Source organism: Moschus berezovskii, chromosome 25 (assembly GCF_049115385.1).
Source record: "Moschus berezovskii isolate FMDL1 chromosome 25, NW_MosBer_1.0, whole genome shotgun sequence".
NCBI classification, from domain to species: Eukaryota; Metazoa; Chordata; class Mammalia; order Artiodactyla; family Moschidae; genus Moschus; species Moschus berezovskii.
The window spans coordinates 26,482,500-26,503,746 of record NC_142484.1 but is presented as its reverse complement, the minus strand read 5'-3'; the positions used below and the strand labels follow the sequence as shown (position 1 = coordinate 26,503,746).

General features: G+C 36.0%; 1 protein-coding gene across 1 annotated transcript in view; it reads right to left on the bottom strand.

The window, feature by feature from the left end:
- Positions 1–1,085: 1,085 nt before the first annotated feature.
- SLC17A6 (solute carrier family 17 member 6) overlaps positions 1,086–21,247 on the bottom strand; it is a 38,835-nt gene continuing 18,673 nt past the window's right edge. Inside the window, exons 4-12 of the mRNA XM_055415069.2 lie at positions 16,706–16,820; positions 15,258–15,345; positions 14,654–14,740; positions 11,281–11,423; positions 7,284–7,433; positions 3,484–3,616; positions 2,976–3,086; positions 2,198–2,325; positions 1,086–1,421 (exon numbers count right to left, since the gene is read on the bottom strand). Coding sequence (XP_055271044.2) covers positions 1,086–1,421; positions 2,198–2,325; positions 2,976–3,086; positions 3,484–3,616; positions 7,284–7,433; positions 11,281–11,423; positions 14,654–14,740; positions 15,258–15,345; positions 16,706–16,820 — 1,291 coding nt within the window. The remainder of the gene's footprint in view (positions 1,422–2,197; positions 2,326–2,975; positions 3,087–3,483; positions 3,617–7,283; positions 7,434–11,280; positions 11,424–14,653; positions 14,741–15,257; positions 15,346–16,705; positions 16,821–21,247) is intronic.

The following is a 21,247-nucleotide window of genomic DNA, read 5'->3' as shown; positions in this document are numbered from 1 at the left end:
AAATAATAAAATCATCTACTTACAATATCTCTATTAAGTTTACCTTTTCATATTATATATAGCTCTGTGGCACAAGTTTCATATACATTTAATCAGTAAGGAAGAAAGATACCTCTATCATGTCTATTTCTTTTGCTGTTAATATTGCATTTTAAGGGCTATATCTCCATAGTAAATTTCTTATTAGATTCTTTATGGTGTATGCATCTTTTTTTTTTTTCCTAAAGCAAGTTACAACCAGTACAAAGTTGTAATAAAAAATACATTGAAGTCTATTTATTTTTAATATTTTTTCAAAAAAGTTATGTGATATGCTACATGAAAAGTCAGATTTTATTGAAGTGTGAAGTGTTTTATACTGTTAGGTAAATGAATGGAAGAACATGAAGCATACCCCTCACTCTACAACTTCTTTTTCACAGATAAAAGTGTTTGTGCCCAAGCGTTTCATATAAAACACTGCAAGATATTCCTCTTGAGAATCAACAAAATAGTCTACATTGTGTAATAACAATAATTATTTAGTACACCTTGCTAGTTGCTAGCCCACAACATTCTTCTCTACATGAGAGATATCTCAACTCTATGATTTATATTCAATAAAATGTTGCCAACACCTGATGCAGCCAACATGACAACTTCACCTTTTTTTAACAGGACTTCTGCATGATATCTTGCAATAGAGTGTAACAAATATGTAATTGCATTTTGCATGATCAAGTAGCTTTGGCTTCCTAACCTTTGTAGGATGGGATGTACCAACTGTTTTAGTTGTGCTTTATTAAGTGGTGATGAGTTTTAACTCATATGAATCTAATGAGTAACTACTTGCTTCTACAATTTTGACCAGTCAACCTTTAAATCACAAATGCAAGGATGGATGACTTGAATGGAAATGATGGAATTTCACAACTTCTATAGATTGCACTTGATGGTAACTTCATGAGTTTGTTTTGATTTCATTTTTACAGCAAGACTTTCCTGGTTGATATGTGTACATGTTTATACCACATCTTTTAAAATTTTTGTGCAATCACAATTAATGTAATCACAAACACTAAAAATAAATCCAGCAATTAGCTTTGTTATGAATAATCATCTCGGTCCTTATAGTTGTACGAGTCTTGTATTTCTTCTTGTACAAATTCTTCTTTCTTTTCCCAACCATTAGGCCAACCTCCATTGGCCTGTGTTGTGGCACCGTAAGACTTAGTGGTACCATAATTTATATAATTTTGAGTAATGTCCCCCGTTTCTTCATCGAGCTCATCTTCATGGATAAATCCACATTTTTCTTCACTTGTTTCCTCAGGGTCTGCCCAGGGTTGCTTCTCTCCTGAGGCGAATATTGCATAAAATATAACTCCACCGTAGTGGACTAGGGCAGCGATCAGGAATACATACTGCCACTCTTCACGTGACTGCAGTGACAAGAAGTGGCACTGTGAGAACACACTCCCTGGGTTTGAAAAGCCTAACATCTTCTCTGAATGTTCCACCATTAAGCATTTCCTGAAATGCTATCTTCAGGGGAAACCCTTGTTCTGATTATATTAAACAAACACAGTGAGAGAAAGGTTCTATACTACTGTGACTCTCATTATTCAACACTTTTAAAGTCTAAAGTTCTGAAATAGCACTCCAAAGATATCTATGGTCTGCTAATTTTTTAAATTTCATAATCTCTCTTTAAATTCCATTGAGTTACTTAGTTTTTTCTCCCACTTCTTTTATTTCCTTTTGGTAAACCATAATTTAAAAGATCTACCTATAAAGATAAATACTGGTAACAATATTTTCGTCATCAGAGAAGCCCTAATTTAGAAACTCTACCTATAAAGACAAATGCTGACAGCAATATTCGCCCATCAATTACTACAGAGAAGTTTAAATTGATGTTTACAAATAAAACTGAGAAGGTTTCCATGTGTCTGTTCAAATGAGCTCGGATGTTGTTATTTTGCCACACCAGGGATACCAGAAGTATTAGAAGGTGTTGAAAGTATAACCTTTATTGGTTGGAGAAGCAGGCTCCCTCAGAGTTCTGAAAGAGATTTACTTCTGAGCCTTGGTTATCTCCCCTACTCAGAGATGTGGTGACTGGACAATGAGCAGAATGCCACAGAGAACATACAGATGCTCTTCCTAATCAAGAGAGAGAATATTCTACAAATGAACATCTCTTGCTCTGTCTTACCTTATTCTTTGTCATTGCACCAACAATAATAGGGCAAACCATTCCTGACAATGTGCCAACACCGTTCGAAATGCCCATTAAGATACTGGCATATCTTGGAGCAATATCCAAGTGGTTGACATTGAAACCTGAAATACACACAGAAGGTGTGACTCAGAGAATCCCAAACCTTGCAGAAGTAGGTGACTACAGAATATCCTCCACCACCCCCACCAACCTCCTTAAAAGACACCAGGCTCATAGCATGTGCTTAATAACTATTTTTGATAATTTAGCTCAGGGATATAATGAGAATAGAAAGAGGTATCATTTGTTATCCAATACTTAACGCCCGATATTTACTCCACAGAGAAGAGGAGATGCTCATTAAAAAAAAAAAAAAAATGGGGGGGATAAGCAGGGGATAAGTAAGTAGTGAATAGTAACAAATCCCAATGTGTTAGTCACTCAGTCATGTCCGACTCTGCGACCCCATAGACGATAGCCCACCAGGCTCCTCTGTCCATGAAATTCTCCAGGCAAGAATACTGGAGTGGGTTGCCATTTCCTTCTCCAGGGGATCTTCCCGACCCAGGGATCAAACCCAGGTCTCCTGAATTGCAGGCAGATGCTTTACTGTCTGAGCTACTTTCATCATTGTTATTTTCTAGTGGAAATATGTTGAGTAAACACTTTCTCAACAGTCAAAGTGTTAGAGGAAAGTAGAATATAAATTTCTTTTTATCACTAGCAAAAATAAGAATGTTACAAGTACATTTTTTTTTAAAAAGTATCTTACCAGAAATAGCAAATCCACTGAATCCCACTGCAAGTACCAAAAATGAGATTGCTACCCCTCTAGTGTGAGAATAACCAACAACCAGAAGCAGCGTTGCCTCCATGCCGAAACCTTCGGAAACAGACATGAAAATGCTTCAGAAATTTATGCAAATGTTTCCAGTGAGTCAAAACTATCAAAAATGATCACACTTATCTGACCTAGCAAAACACTTCAGGGATTCTAGCTTCAAAATAATAACAATAGTAATCTATTCACAGAAGTTACTGAAGCCTTTTTTGTGTTTTAAGAAAAACAGCAAAAACAACCTTAAGTTTCAATAGTGGGAAGGGTCAAGTTAGTTATGCAATCATCTAAAACTAGAAGTTATGAATATTTGAAGATGGGAGGATGATTCTGAATGAACATTAAAGGTACAAATTTAATAGCATATGTGATATGCACAGAAACAGCTGATTCATGTTGATTGGAACTTTGAGAAGTAAAAGCATGTTCTTAGCATACTTACCACCACAATTCATGATCTTCCTTACTGTAGTAGTTGAAAGAATTTGCTTGCTTCTTAGAAAATCTGCAATCTGCCCTCCAATAGGTACAATAATTGTCATTACTAAGTGTGGCACAGCAGATAGCATGCCAACCTGATGAAAAACAAAAAGGAGAAAAAAACAAAAGGACAGAAATAAGTAATGTGGGCAATATAATGGTCTTGTATTGCCAACCAAGGTCCGTCTAGTCAAGGCTATGGTTTTTCCCGTGGTCATGTATGGATGTGAGAGTTGGGCTGTGAAGAAAGCTGATCGCCGAAGAATTGATGCTTTTGAACTGTGGTGCTGGAGAAGACTCTTGAGAGTCCCTTGGACTGCAAGGAGATCCAACCAGTCCATTCTAAAGGAGATCAATCCTGGGTGTTCATTGGAAGGACTGATGCTAAAGCTGAAACTGCAATACTTTGGCCACCTCATGCGACGAGTTGACTCACTGGAAAAGACTCTGATGCTGGGAAGGATTGGGGGTGGGAGAAGGGGACGACAGAGAATGAGATGACTGGATGGCATCACTGACTCCATGGACATGAGTTTGAGTGAACTCCGGGAGTTGGTGATGGACAGGGAGGCCTGGCGTGCTGTGATTCATGGGGTCGCGGAGAGTTGGACACGACTGAGCGACTGAACTGAACTGAACTGAAAGCTCTTTATGGACAAAGAAAGGAAAAACTACTGTCTGTAAATGACCACTTACTCATTCTCAGAGTAAAAAATAACTTCCGCAGAATAAATGAGAAAAGCTAAGTAAATTTACTTTGATTCTTTTTTCTCTTCTAGAAGATAACACTTCTTTTCTGCTATGAGTCAGTAAATCTTGAATTTCTGAGTGAACTATCCTGAATTTTATCACAGAATGATTCACATTTATGTGCCTATTTTATAGTCTTAAATATGTTTGTAAAAATTCATCATTAGTAACAGGGGAAAAGAGAAAGACGGAATCAGAGAGTAGAGAAATACGTTTGACAAACCTTGAAGAGACTATTTTAAAATTTGTTTTAATTCATAATAAAGATAAAACCTTAATTGCATGTTAAATATATATCTCTTACGAGTTTTATATTTAGTTTCTATAGATTAAGAGCTCAAAAAATACAGATCAATTCTCAGTTTTAGGCATTTTCCATGTCAAATACCAATATTTGGTTACACTGTCACATAGCATACTTAGTTTCTGAACTAATTTCGTACTAAACGGCCCAATCTAAAACCTAACCTGCCAGCATCAATTCAACATACAGTTTTTTGATCAACAATTATGTGTAAAACACTGTCATCTGGGCATCATGGAGGCAGAAATTGTGAATAAAATGTATTTTAATTGTGTATTACCAGACATATGGACTTAGTAAATTTCATATACATCAATACATTAGGAAGAGTTTTACTAAGCATACTTTGAGGAACAATTCCTAGAAAATAGTAAATACTAGATAAGTGTTCATTATTTGTATAAATGTGTCCTTCCAAACTAGATTACTGAAGGATTAAGAAAAGATTCTGTTTTATTTTACAATGCTGTATACTGTGGTGTCATGACCATGGACTTGGGATGAGTAATGATTAATTGAGATATTAAATGACTCTAAATAGCTTAAATATCCAAGCAATTTTATTCTTTCTTTCACTCCATACAGAAACTTTGAATATTATTAAATTCATTGCAATGATGAAGAAACTATGACTTAAAAAGATTATGCCATTCTCAAGAGGTTGAGAAGTTTCATATATGAGTATAGGCTGAGACTCTGTATGTGTGTGTCTGTGTGTGTATGTATACACACATATGAAAAAGTCATTGCCTTTGTGGTTTTATCTGTAGGATACTCAGTTTAACTAAGGTTGATTAAAACAATCCTCTGTATAAATACTTTAGTTCACTTAAATTTTCCTGCACTTCTGAAGCATGGTCTTTTTTTAAAATTAATTTTTATTGGGGTACAGTTGCTTTACAATATTGTGCTACTGAATCGCACAGGGAACTCTACTTAATGCCCTGTGCTGAAAGACAATCTCAATACTGTTACTTACAGGTCAGAAAACTAAGGAGACAATTATTCAAGAACAGGACCAAGGTTATGTGTCAGTACTCTCTTGTGGAGCTTGGATTTAGGACCATGTCAGCCTGGATCCAAACCTCATGTTTTATTGCCTCCATCATCTCCTTTTCACATACTTTAGATAAGTCAGTAATTTTTTTAAACCAGTATAATCAAAATCTTCTACACATTTGTATGTGTAGAATTTATCAAAATTGTAATTAAATATAATAAGTGAATTAGATCAAAATATCGTTTACTCAGGCATTTTCTGTTAATTGGAGCTAAGGGCCAGAATGACCACACAGTTTCATTAACATCAGTTGGCTCCCTCACTCTCCCCGATGAGACCTGACTTTATTAATAGCCTCTCAGTGTCATACTTGTCCTAGATTGTGAAAATGGACTCACACCTCCAGCAGCCTTTGTTGAGACGTATAACACCTCTCAGAGCTCCCGAAGGCTACCCTGCAATGTTTGATCAGCTCGAGAGAGAAGAGCCCTGTCTAAAGCAGTCATTCTTCTCAGGAATGGAGGAAGCAGTTTCCTTAGAAACAGGGATCACAAAAGAGCTCTTAGAATAGCTACTCCTAAACTCGGGTTTTCTTCAGTTTCAGGCCTCAGATAGTCATTCAAAGAGGCATAATATGAATAGCGAGCCCAGCTGGACTTAAGTAATGACATGAAGAGAAATGGCAAGTCCATGGCCAATGCAGACAAATGTATTCCGCAAAACACTTGTCACAGAGATGGCATTGAGCAAATACTTGCTTCATGTTTAAATGAATTATGGTTTACCTGAATTTGAATGGCATAGTAAAGGGAATTGAGACATAAATCGAAGGATAAGGGCTTAAACTTAATTCTGTCGCTTATTGTTAGCTTGGCCTTTGATAATTTAAATACTTTCCCTAGCTTCTGTTTCTCCATCATTTCAATAGAAATTATGATGGTTATTCAGTTGTTTGAGAATACAGGTTATTCATGAATATGAGAAGACCTTGTAAATTTCAATATATTGTAGCATTTTATGTTCATTTAATCCTTACAGGAATCTTAAAATGATTATATTTTCATACCTACAAATAAATGTCTGTAGCACTGAGCATGCTGTGCTGTAGTTGGAAATGTTTTATTTTTGTCTACACTATCAAGCTGTGAACACTTGAGGAACCACATTTTTATTTCTCAATATAACACATAAATCTTCACATATCATGTTCAACAAATGCTTGCCAAATGATTAAACTGGGTAAATAAGATACAAGAATGTTTTCAGATATTTTTGCTATCCTCAAATCTTTTAGCCCGACAGATTTCTGAGGGTGTCGAAGCAGAGTTAGATTGATAATTATATAAATACAATTCCATTTAAAGGAAATATTTTTTTGTTTACTGATGTATTGTCTTTGACCTGAAACTTAAAGGGAATTATGCTTGTTTACAAGAAAAAGGCTATGTTGTTGCCTGTCCCAACCAAGAGGTAAACTCTGTGAGGGCAAAGACTAGGTCTGTTTTGTTTATATCCCAGCAACAGTTTTTAACAGGCATTTAAATGTTGTAGGCACCCAGATGCCTAACTTACTCTTTGTTTACTAGAATTCATTTGTAATTCTAATTTCCAAGATAAAATTTAGGAGATAAAATATTGGCAAAGGAGCTTAATAGTCACTAAAGTACAAAAGTAATGCTCTATTTAAAGAAGGATAATTTTTACATACCTTGCTGATTTCAAATCCAAAGACTTCCTCAAAATATGCTGGCTGACTAATAAGCAGTAAATAGAAAGTCCAGCTTCTGCAGAAGTTTGCAACAATTATTGCATAGACTGGCATAGATGTAAAAAACTTTCTCCATGGAGTCTTGAATTTCTGAAATTCCAAAAAAAGAGGCATTCTGATCATTTTAAATATTTCCTAACTTAAATGAGAATCATAGATACTTTTGCATTTTTAGGATGTGTATGCTGAAGCATGAGTAGGATATAGGCAGGAGGTAGTGAGTCGTTATTTGCAACAGTCCAGTTAACCTTAGCTGCATAAATAATTGTTGGAAGAAGAAAAGAAGATACAGCTCTCCTTCTGATTAAACTGTTTCCATTTTAGAAATATTTAAGACTCTATTTTTCTCAAAAAGTAATTCCAAATGCATAGACCCTAGTTTCCAAGATTTTGGTTTTATTTTGTTTTGGCAGTGATCGATCAGGCCTCAGCTAAAACTCGCTACCAAATCAATGACCTTGTTGGTATCTGACATATTTTATATAAAATGTTGAAAATTCAATGCAGTTAGGAGAAGAAAAATAAGAAAAATGTGCAGTATTCTAGACCCCATCAAAAGTTAATGACAACATTACCTAACTACAAAGTCTCTTGGTAGCCAGTGAATATCAGGATAAATTCTGTGACACTGGAGTGCAAGAGTCTTTAAATTCACATGGTATACATCTGGGTTAAGCATTTGGCCACCCAGCACACCATAACTAGCTATTTAAGATATGCAAGACATTCAAAATTAACTTAAATATGATTGGCTTTGCTTATGACACTCATTAAAAAATTACACCTGGTATATTTAAAGATGCTGTGTATGCCCAAATACAAAGCAATTATCTTCCCTCAAGATTAATATTTTTAGACCTTAAAAAATCTCTCATAGTTCCAAATACTTTCTCAATTCTTTATTTTGAACATAGAAATACTCTTTGGTGAAGGAAGAATAGCCTAATATAAATGTTTATCACTAGTTTTGGATTTTTTTTTAGTATTATCTATTTATTTTGGCTTTATTTATTTTAATATTATTTATTTAGGCTGTGCTGGGTCTTTCTTGTTGCTCAGGCTTTTTTCTAGTTATGACGAGTAGGGGCTAATCTCTAGTTGTTGTGCAGGGGCTTCTCATTAAGACTGCATTTCTTGGTGAGGAGTAGGAGCCCAGCTGCTCCCCAGCAAGCAGGATCTTCCCGGATCAGGGATCGAATCTGTGTCTCCTGCATTAGCAGGTGAATTCTTTCCCTCTGAGCCACTAGGGAAGCCCTGTCTTGGATTCTCAACCTGATAAGTTAGTAAAAGAGGTGGCAAACAGTTTTTACAAGATTTAGTCATTATTGCTGCCTGTAGAGCCTCATAATTACTAACAGTGGTTGTGAATCTAATGAAACATTTTACAGATCACTTTCAAGTGATATTGTAGGAAGATACATTGTGGTGAATCACAGGGAACAAATCAAAAAACAAAAGCCTGTCCTAATAATAAATAGTGAATATTTTGGCTTTAGCTAAAAGTTTCTAGTGACACCATCATAGATGGATTCAAAAAGTGCAAGTTTAAAAGAAATTTTCCTGATAAATTCTAGAAAAATGCTGCCAGATGAATACACTTATTTCAAAGATAATGAAAATGACCAAATACAGAAATGTCTGTTATAACACTGTATTTTAATAAGTAATAACTTCAGAAGATTTTAAGAAGAAAATAACTTTTTCTTGCTGAGAAGATGTTTTTAATTTATACCAGGATCATCTTCATTAAGTACTTTTTCTTCAGGCTACAAAGCACTTCTTCAAATGTAAAAGAAAGTGTCTGGTCATCTCTCTTAAAAAATTGTTGATGGCTGTAGGGGGGCTTATAGTATTTTGATAACATTCTATTTACTGAAATGGTTGTTTGCTTCATAGGTGTGTTTAGCTTGTAAAAATTCAGCAAGCTATTTGCTTATGATTTGTGCATTTTTCTGTTTGCATGTTTAATTATTTTGTAGAGAAAAATAACATGTTTAAAAGACATAAGAATCACCTACAATATGTGATCCTTAATTTGATCCAAACTCCACAAACAATGGCTATAAAAGATGTGAATATTGATTAGATATTAGGATTGAACTGGGCATCTGAAATTTCAATATGATCTAGTATTAGATAATGTTAGAGAATTACTTTTAGTTGTGTTACATATAATGATAGTACTTAGATTATGAAGGAGAATATTATTTTTCTAGAGAAGCATGTATTTGTGGGTAAAGTATTATGACATCTCATTTACTTTAAAATTGCTCAACAAAAAGAAAAGTGAAATAAATAAGGCAAGATGTTAAAAACTTTTGTTTCTATGCAGTGGATATATGGATATTCCTGTTACTTATTCCTTCTGTTATATGTTGAACTTGATCACAATAAAAAGTTCAAAATAACTAAAATACAAGTCCTATTCCCACTTGATCTCAGTTTTAAATTTACTTCAGAAAAGTAAAAAAAGAAAAAATCACTAAGAAGTAAAATACTGTGTTTAGAAAAACAGTAAGGTCTAAGAAATGAGGAGTTTGAGCTTGCCTATACTGTTTTATCAATCTACTGATTCTTCTCTTTTGAGTCATTTCCAGAATTTGGTTTTCACTTAGACTAAGTTTCTTGTTGTTCTAAAAAATATATACCTCACCTCAACACCACACAATCTCTCAAGAACTGGCAAATAAAAGAAGCATATTTTATCAATGATGATATGGGCTAATCAGAATATTTTGGACTAGAACTTGAAGCTAAGTATGAACCTACCCCTACATCATCACTTGTTTCTTGAGTAGCTACCATCAGAAAAAAAATTATCAGCCTATTTACAGAAGAAAACAGGAAGGGGTACATTCTAATGCCAGCCTATTTAGCTAATGGAACAACTACAATGTAAGATATTTTTTAAAGTACTGGCTTAATTTCTAATGTTACCCAATATGACATTTTCTTATTCATTAAAGGCCAAGATGCCCTCAGCAGCAATGGGTGACAGACCTTTTTTCCTAGAATGAGATGCCACGGACAGGCCTTCCCTAACAAATGAAGTAGAGAATCAGAGCTGAAATCAAATACAACTGAAGTTTGGGGGAAGCATAATGCATAAGAGACATTGCTTAAATGCACAGTAACTTTCAACTCTTAGCATAAAGAAACTGAGTTGATTAGGTCCTGAATTACTGAGACGGTCTACAATATTTTTGCTTAAAGGTTTTATCTTATTTTTATAGCATCGGATGGGTATTCATTAGTTGCTGTTCATGATGTATTAATATGTGTACTAAAATATTTGTATTACTGATATAGAACTGCATCTCTTTCTCTGTCAGCAAATCCTGCCCAAGAAAATAGCTTATAATCAGAAAAAGGCTTTACAACATTATAACACTTGATCTTCATATGATAATCCTAAAAATGGTAACATTTTATCAATAAAAGGGTTACATTATATTAAGAATATTTTTCAGATTAGCTACCTATGGTTGGCATGCTAATGTTTTAGTATTTACTAAGTTATGTAGAAATACACATGTATAAAACTTAGAATATTCAGTGAATAAAAATATCTCCTTTCATGACTGTGTTAGGTGATTTGACATTTCCTGTAATCTAACAAACATTGGTTGAATTTTGTTTCAGTTAGCTATGTTGAAATATTTTTTAAAATTTACTGAGGTTTACAGCTACAGTATTATAGCTATAATCGAGTTAAAATTTGAAGGTGCTTAAGAAAAGTTAGAGTAAAAAAGAAATCATAGATGGAAGAAGGAGTGATCATTTCTAAGTCAGGGAATATGCATGGAGTTAAAAAAAAAAGCAATCATGACTGATACCAAATTAGTTTTGCTGAATAGGGACACATAAAACAATCTGCTTGGTCGAAGAGAGGTGAGATGGAAAAGAATAGGAATATACACCATAATAAAGTTCTTACTTCCATTGCACCTAAAAGATTTGCACTCTCTCCAATGCTTTCTTCTATGTACCTACGTTCTTCATCTGTAATAGTAGGATGCTTTGCAGGACTCTCGTAGGACACCAAAAGCCAAAACATGTACCAGATCATTCCAAAGCTTCCTGAAAGCAAGAGTCCAAAAGGAGGAAGTCAAAGAAAAGCATACTCCCCTAACTACTTCCATGTAACAGTCAGCAGCTGGGATAAAACTATAGTAATCATGTGACAGGATTATAAAATATGAATTTGAGCTTATGCTTCTCCAAATGAATCTAGCCATCTCTACTTGTCTTTTGTCACTAGACTTCATACAATCTGAAGACTGGTGCTGTAATTTAATCTTTGTCCCTGTTAAACGATGGCAAAACACAGGAAAGTCACAATAAATAATTATTGAATGGTATAGTTTGGAACATGTTCGTACATTCAACAAATATTTACTGAACACTTACTTTTCCGGGTACTCTGCTGAATGAGAGAAATATGATAAACAAGAGAAAATTCCTGTCCTCAAAAAATTTTGCTGGTAGTAAATCCTTTTATTTGTGTCTGTCTTTAATATGGGTAGTGGTCTGCCTTTCCAGGGAAAAGGAATGCTTTTTCCCCCTCTCCTGTTAGCACTTGCAGATCTAGTAATGTTTGTGAGTGTTAAGTCGCTCAGTCGTGTCTGACTCTTTGCAACCCACAGATGATAGCCCACTAGGCTCCTCTGTCCATGGAATTCCCAGATCTAGTAAGCAGACTATTAAATAAAATCTAAAGGAATATTCTTGGGCTTCTCTCATAGCTCAGTTGGTAAAGAATTGGCCGGCAATGCAGGAGATCTGAGTTCAGTTCCTGGGTTGGGAAGATTCCCTGGAGAAGGGATAGGCTACCCACTCCAGTATTCTGGCCTGGAGAAGTCCATGGACTAGTCCATGGGGTCGCAAAGAATCGGACACAACTGAGCGACTTTCACTTTCAATTTTCAGAAGAATAGTTTAGCCTGAAAAGATACTGTACATGAAAAATAGGCTTCTGTAATTAATGTGGTAATATTTAACAGTTTATGTGACTGTATACCACAGCATATACTATTGCCTATTGATCACTGTTTGGACAGGTGAAAGTTATAAATTCCAATACAATAAACATGCTACTACAAGTTCTATTTCATCCCTTTGTTTAGCACTTTCACCATTAAAATGTGCCCTTATTGTGCAATATAAACCTGAAGCATCAATAACAGAAAAAATTCACATAATGTATCCTGATTCTCATCAACTGGCCATTTCATTTTTTCCTCTTACTGTTCTATTTCTCACCTGGGTAACAATCTAATTCCTGATCCCTATAATACTATATATATTTTTTTGGTGGGGGCTAGTCAGTCTCTAAGTGCTTCTTAATATCATAACTTCTGATGTACTGTGCCCTTTTAATTACTGAATGTGATAGCAAACACAATTTGGAATCAGATGGTGTGTGACAATTTGGTAGAGTGTAGTGGTTGTGGAATATGGTTCTCCCGTATTCAAATTGTGGCTGTGTCACTCATTAGCTACATCTTCTAATCAGTAACCAAATCTCTGAAAAATCTCTGCTACCAAAGGAGATAATTCATTTTTTTAATAAGATTTTTGCAAACAGAAGTTAAAGAAGGCAATACATAAATTAGCATAGTGGATGGCACAAGATAAGCATTCAATAAATGAGAACTCTTATAATTGAGTAATAATTATAATTTCCACTAACTGAATATGTCTGAAGTGCTAGACGCTCAGCTAATTGCTGTATATGCATTATCTTTTTAAAACTCAAGCTGCCATATGGATCTTATCTCATTAATTTTTTAAAAATGAATATTGAATATGTGGCTCACAGACCAATCTTTTGTCATATACAGCAAGTATCAAGTACTATTATTTTGATATTTTCAGATTCTGCATGCGTGTTAAGTCACTTCAGTCACTGTGTATGACTCTGCGACCCTATGGACTGTAGCCCACCAGGCTCCACCGTCCATGGGATTCTCCAGTCAAGAATGCTGGAGTGGGTTGCCATGCCCTCCTACAGAGGATCTTACTGACTCAGGGATTGAACTGGCAACTCTTATGTCTCCTGCATTAACAGGCAGGTTCTTTACCATGGTGCCACCTGTGAAGCCATTCAATGATAAGTATTAAATGAGATATAACTTAAAATAATGAAGTAGGTTTTCTTGGGTCCTTTGTGGAAAATTCATATTCTTAAAGTCACATCACATCTTCAATTAAATAATGGACTAAGGCACAAATCAGAGAATTTAATGGATGGCCATACCAACTTTATACCTTGTAAAGAAGTGCTTTAAATATCTTTGAATTATGGGCTTTAAAATAAAATCAAACAAAAGCTATGGATTAAAATCCGTTAAAAAAATTTCCCTAGAAAACAAAAATATGTTCAACTGCATATATAGCTCACCATTTAGGGTATTCATGAATACAAAACTCAACCACGGCTTTTAAACCAGGATAAGATCCTCCACTATTTATATTCTACAAATATAAGAATTTGCTTTGATTAGAACATTTCAAAATGAAAATGGATCATAGCACATTTGGAAGCAGCCAAATTCTGTTCTGTTCTCCCATTTGACTTCATTAATCTTTCAGATTCTCCTGCCTGTGTCCAAAACTGGTATTAATCAGTGACAACATCAGTTGGAATCCAGATCTCTTATCTTTCTTCTTTCCTCTTTATTAAAAAAGTGTATCTTAGCGAGAGACTATGGAATACTTTCAAGAAGTAAGATTCTATATTCTGGTTAGAAAGTGAATAGAAAAGGAGTTTGGACTTTGGGCTTCCTGTCATTTTTATTTCCACTTGGGGGCTTAATCTTCTTTAATTCTGGGGAAATGTGGGCTAAAATGCACTGCCCCTGCAGCGACTGCTAATATTTCATCACAAGATTGAATGTTTACATTAACACTAATATGGCCTTTCAGCTTCCTATCCCATTGAGTCTCAAGGAAATAGAATCAGGGAAATGACCAAGAAAGCAAGAATCAAAAAGAGAAGTTGGTGCTGCCTAGCTTCTTCCTTTTAATCAGCTTTGAATCAAGAGCTAATTTAAATTTTCCATAATCAAGGGCAACACATACTGCGCATTACAAAGTTTCCATCAGCAATGTGATTTCTTTTAAAAATAATAAATAATTTTGCAGAGAAAATCACAGAGATAGAATATTACCCTTGATCTTAGATTATAAAGAAAAGAATCAATGAAAAATCAATAATGAGTAAACACAGAAGCATATTCATTGATCTATCACACTGCTTTAGTTTGTGCACATTTCTTTTGACTCTATTGTATAGAAATGCAACATACCATAGACATAGAATACGGAAGACCAGCCAGTATACTGCACAAGAATGCCAGCTAAAGGCATTGCAATCACAGCTCCAGCATAGGAACCTAAAGTAGAAGAGAAAATGAGAGAAAGGTAAGTGAAATCAATAGAAATTCTTGACTTCATCTCATTTTCCTTGGCTGGATCTTACAAACACATCCTTGCACAGTTGGATGTATATGCACTCTCATCCATATACTTCAAACACATATCCAGGAGTACAAGACAACACAGGTGAATATAACCTACACACCCAAGTCAGAGATATAAAAATAGTGCAACACTATAGTAAAAATCACATTCAAAAAACTATAATAAAAATAATTAATGAATATATTTGAAACCCCAGAAGAAATGAATAAACTCCCAGAAAAATACAAAATGCAAGAAGGAGTAGAAGATTTAAGTAGACCAATAATAATTAAAGAAATTGAAATGGTGGGTCAAAAACCTTTCCTCACGCACACATACAGACACACCTCAAATGGTTTTACAGGTGAGTTTTTTTTACCAACTTCCAATTCTTACATAAGTTGTTCCTAAGCTTTTATGCACATAACTGTATCTGCACATAATACTCACCACAAAAGGAGGTGGTTGCCAATCGACTCCTCTCTAAAGGGGGAGCCCATTTGCTCCATATCCCATGGCATGCTGGGTAGGTGACACCCTGTGATGGAAAGAGATATATCAGCACTGTTTAGAATCTTGGATCATAGGAAAATAAGTACATTCACTTCTCTGATGTGATGCTGTTTTCTCAGAATGAGCACAGGGTCCCCAGATGCCATGTGAGGGCCTTTCTTTGCTGATTCCATAAAATTCCATTTTAAAAACCTTTCAGCCCAGACCAGATAAGACATGACCTCTTTTTAGTCACTTGTTCAACTTATTCCCATCCTTTAAGACTTCCTTCTACCTCAGTTTTCTTCTGATTAAGGCCAAAGAAAAGATCCTCTATTATTCAGTTCATCTGCAATTCTGAGCAATTTGAGAGACATTTTTGAAAGGGGTTAAACTTAGTGATTCCCAAATAAAAGGATTCCCTACAGAAGAAGGTGCAGCTTACATCCTTGAAGGCTGTTATACATCCTGAAATTAGTGCCTAAAACTTAAAAAATTTTAAATATTCTTTTTTGTATTGTTTTGATCCTGTCATTTTTTCTTTTCTTTTAGAAAGACAAGAAACTGTTTTCAGTGCCTTAATACTTTATCTGACTTATCTACTCCCACCGTATTTCATGGAAAGAGAAAGGGCAATAAGTATGCCATTCTCAAGTTTTTAAATGATATTCCTTCAAAGACTACAGGTTGATGGAGCAAAAGTCAATCATTAGAGTTGATGCCCAAAGAATACATCCAATGAAATGGTTTTTTTAGTGAAAATTCAAATCATGATGTAAAGCCATCAGGGACTTGTTATAAAACTCTCCAAACATATTAATTCAGAGGATGGACTCAAAATTTTTATCACAGCACATTAACAAAAACGTCTGTTTTGTTTTTTTATGTCATTCACTAAACACTTCATCATCACTCAGTTCCAGAGAAGTGGGGGTAAACAGTCACAGTGGTAGTTTGTCATCATTTAAAGATACCTGGTTTCTAACCTTTTCCAATTTTTTTAGCACTATGTAGACACAACCTCAGAGAAGGCAATGGCAAGGCACTCCAGTACTATTGCCTAGAAAAGCCCATGGATGGAGGAGCCTGGTAGGCTGCAGTCCGTGGGGTCGCTAAGGGTCGGACACGACTGAGCGACTTCACTTTCACTTTTCACTTTCACACATTGGAGAAGGAAATGGCAACCCACTCCAGTGTTCTTGCCTTGAGAATCCAAGGGACAGGGGAGCCTGGTGGGCTTCCGTCTATGGGGTCACACAGAGTCGGACACGACTGAAGTGACTTAGCAGCAGCAGTAGCAGACACAACCTAATACAATATATTTATTTGTAGATCAAAACAAAGATAATCTTCTGATTCTTATCAGCATGCCAACCTTAAAATGATGTCATACTGTAGTTCCATACCTCAACAAGTCCCTGCAGTATCCTAACAAAGATGACACACCCATAATGCACTCTGGCTGCTGATGGGATTAGCATATTCAGGGTAGAGGTAAGAAGTATGGCAGCTCCGAAAACCCTGAAAAATAAAAGGAGTTAACAGATATACATTTCTCAGATCAAGTTAGTTACAAGCAATTTCAAGATAGACTGTATTCTTTTTTCCTTAAAAAATAAGAATGCTCTGAACTGAATTGGCTAGCCATTGCAAATAGATATTGGACTATCTTGAATTGCTACATCATTTGAAGCACAAAACTCAACATTCATAAAACAAAGATCATAGCATCTGGTCCCATTAGTCAGTCAGTCAGTCAGTTCAGTCGCTCAGTCATGTCTGACTCTTTGAGAACCCATGAATCACAACACGCCAGGCCTCCCTGTCCATCACCAACTCCCGGAGTTCACTCAAACTCATGTCCATCGAGTCGGTGATGCCATCCAGCCATCTCATTCTCTGTCGTCCCCGTCTCCTCCCACCCCCAATCCTTCCCAGCATCAAACTCTTTTCCAGTGAGTCAACTCGTCGCATGAGGTGGCCAAAGTATTGCAGTTTCAGCTTTAGCATCAGTCCTTCCAATGAACACCCAGGATTGATCTCCTTTAGAATGGACTGGTTGGATCTCCTTGCAGTCCAAGGGACTCTCAAGAGTCTTCTCCAACACCACAATTCAAAAGCATCAATTCTTCAGCGATCAGCTTTCTTCACAGTCCAACTCTCACATCCATACATGACAGTGGGAAAAACCATAGCGTTGACTTCATGGAAAATAGATGGGAAAACAATGGAAACAGTGAGAGACCTTATTTTAGGGGGACTCCAAAATCACTGCAGATGGTCACTGCAGCCATGAAATTAAAAGACATTTGCTCCTTGGAAGAAAAGCTATGACCAACTTCAACAGCATATTAAAAAGCAGAGATATTATTTTGTCAACAAAGGTCCGTCCAGTCAAAGCTATGATTTTTCCTGTAGTCATGTATGGATATGAGAGTTGGACTATAAAGAAAGCTGATTACCGAAGAATTGATGTTTTTGAACTGTGGTGTTGGAGAAGACTCTTGAGAGTCCCTTGGACTGCAAGGAGATCCAACCAGTCCATCCTAAAGGAGATCAGTCCTGGGTGTTCATTGGAAGGACTGATGTTGAAGCTGAAACTCCAATACTTTGACCACCTGAGGCGAAGCACTGACTTCTTGGAAAAGACCCTGATGCTGGGAAAGACTGAAGGCAGGAGGAGAAGGGGACGACAGAAGATGAGGTGGTTGGATGGCATCACCGACTCGATGGACATGAGTTTTAGCAAGCTCTGGGAGTTGGTGATGGACAGGGAAGCATGGTGTGCTGCAGTCCATGGCGTTGCAAAGAGTTGGACACAACTGAGCGACTGAACTAAACTGAATAAATCTTTTTATACTTAATTTTAGTCACTTTCTTCATAGATATAATTACAAATTATAAATATTTAATTAAGCACTGTATATGGTTTGAGTCTATATATCTTCTACAGTGTAAGCTGCTGAAGGGCAAGAGCTTGCTTTTCAGATATACTGTTGTATCCCTAATGCCTAGCACAGTGACTGATACATAGGAGATACTCACTGAAGAGCTGCTGAAGAAATAGTAAGTGCCTAAATAGAGTTGTGTCTAGTGTGATACCTTGAAGTATGGAAATTATAACACCATTCATAAAACTTTATGAAGGGAATCATATGTAATTGCTGCCCAGATCTCATGATCAGCTCCCATAGGACATATTTTTAAAATAAAAATAATTAATACTTCATATATCTACCTCAGGTTTTTTTTTCTGTGTAGGTGGTTGAATGGAGGGATACTCCTCTCTTTGCATACATATAAACAATTCAAAGTAGAATTGCTAACACATTTATCCATCTGCAAGTAAAAATTATATTCCATTATTAACCAAAAAATCTTTCATAAAGACCCTGATGCTGAGAAAGATTGAAGGCAGGAGGAGAAGGGGATGACAGAGGATGAGATGGTTGGATGGCATCACCGACGCAATGGACATGGGTTTGGGTGGACTCCGGGAGTTGGTGATGGACAGGGAGGTCTGGCGTGCTGTGGTTCATGGGGTCGCAAAGAGTCAGACACAACTGAGCGACTGAACTGAACTGAAGCAAGAAAAATATCCAGTTAACCAGGTAACTTTAGAAATTTCTCTTGCAGAGAAATTTGAGGACACATTATCTCTAGTGAGCTAAGCTGTGTGTTCCCAGTAAATTTTTTCAAGGCAAACATTGAACCTTGAGTTCAGTCAAAATTGACTGCCTCATAGAAGTTCTCATTTTTCCAGGAGCACATTTAAATGTAACTGTTAAAGATGTGAGTTTCTGAAAGAGCCTTGATCATTATTAATCTGCTACTGAAATTTGAGAAATGACTTTACGGAGGGCTGAAGTGGATAAGCTTTTTTCTATGAATCATAGACTGGGCCACAAACTTTTGTTTACTTGCTATAGCCTAATGCTGGGAGGGATTGGGGGCAGGAGGAGAAGGGGACGACAGAGAATGAGATGGCTGGATGGCATCACCTACTCGATGGACATGAGTCTGAGTGAACTCCGGGAGTTGGTGATGGACAGGGAGGCCTGGCGTACTGTGATTCATGGGGTCTCAAAGAGTCAGACACGACTGAGCGACTGAACTGAACTGAACTGAATAGTCCACCTGTCCTCTGTGGCTTCTCTTTGCAGAGGTACACAGTCACTCAAGAGGTGAATGTTCTCTTCTGTTGTTCCTGTGCACTGTTTCCTGAATAGGTATCTTTGGCTCTGAGTCAGAGTAACTTATTTCCTAAATGTTTGGCACAAAATAGAAGCTTTTTATTTCTAGAAATGATTATCCCCTAAAATGCCCAGCAATATTAAACTTCTGCCAACTATGGATTTATTTTCCAGAAATTAAATGCAAAAATCCCATATCCTGTCTTTAAAATATAAAAACTCAAAATTGTTATTAAAATTGATTAAAAATGTACTTTCATGCCTGATTGTTTTCAGTTGACTTTTCACCTGTCTCAAGACTGAAATCCACATGCTCTTATGTGCAAACTCCAGAACATTTTGGAGGTTTCCTTTAGGGCTGAGAAGAACTAGATACAAGGGAATATATGAAGCAAGCTTCCTGGACCTAGTGGTAAATGGTACCTGATCCCAAAGGCCAGTGTCTTTCCCCTGTTCTGGGAGTTTGAAAGTTGAAAGGGTGAAAGCAGAGAGAGAAAATGACACAGGAGTTTTGGGCTTATGGGTAGGTTTCTGTATACTGGAAAACTACTGTTGTTTCTGTAGATCTATCTTGCTTTATTTATTATGCTCAATAAAAATGAGACTGAGGCTACTTAAGACATCAAGGATAAAGAGAACCAGAGCTACATAATGCTGAAGGAGTTTCAAAAGTGTTTATATGAGTTATACATCCAACTACTCCATTCAGCTCTTTGGAAGAATTCCTTCAAATTGTTGTCCATGAACCAGATGCATTAGAATTCCCTGGAGTGCTTATTAAAAATGCAGACTTCTTACTCCAGACTTTCCAAAACAGAATGTGCTAAGATTGAAGCCTGGAAATCTGTTGTAATAAGCAGTCCAGGTGATAATTTTGCATGTGCATGCTAAGGTTTGCAAATTATATATATATATATATGTTTTTTAAACAGGTTTATCTAATATGTGTCTTCTTTTCTAACACTTATTTTGAAAGAATGATGCATGACATTTATTTTATAGCTTTCAATCATCAGTTTCTGCCTATTTGAAACAGTTTAAAACACTGCTATCTCTAGATAAACTGGCAAGAGATTAATTTTATCTTTTTTTAGTTTAGGGTTTCTCAACTTCCACACTGTTGATATTTTGAGTTGAACAAAATTATTGTGGGATGTAGTCCTGTGCATTGTATGATGATGTAAACAGCACCCTGACCTTTATGCTCTAGGTGCTAGTAGCACATGCCTGCAAATGGTGACAACAAAAATGTCCCCAGAAATCACAAAATATCCCTTGGGGGACAAAATCATCTGCCAGTAAAGCTGGATCAATCATGAACTATTTGTTACTCAACTCATTGTGGTCAGAACTAAATTTAATGAGTGATTATTCAGTTGGTAGGACATCATGCTTATACTTCACATACCAAAACTCTAACAACCCAGTGACATGACATTATTAATACACCCATTTTCTAGATGAAGAAACTAAGCCTGAAGTAAGTGATACCACTTGCCCAAGTTGTCAAGCAGCTCTAAGTAGAGGAATATTATTTCAAATCCAGTCTATATAATTCCAAGGTCAGTGGGTTTTGCTCTGGGATTTACATCTAATTGTGCACATAATATGTAGTCAGTAATGTGTTTCAGAATTAAAACTGAAAATTTAAATACTCATTTTCACAAAGTTACTTGAAATCACACTATTCCTGAGATTTAAAATGTCAGTAGATTACTTTCAATGTTTACTTTCCATTCTTACCCTGAATAGTGT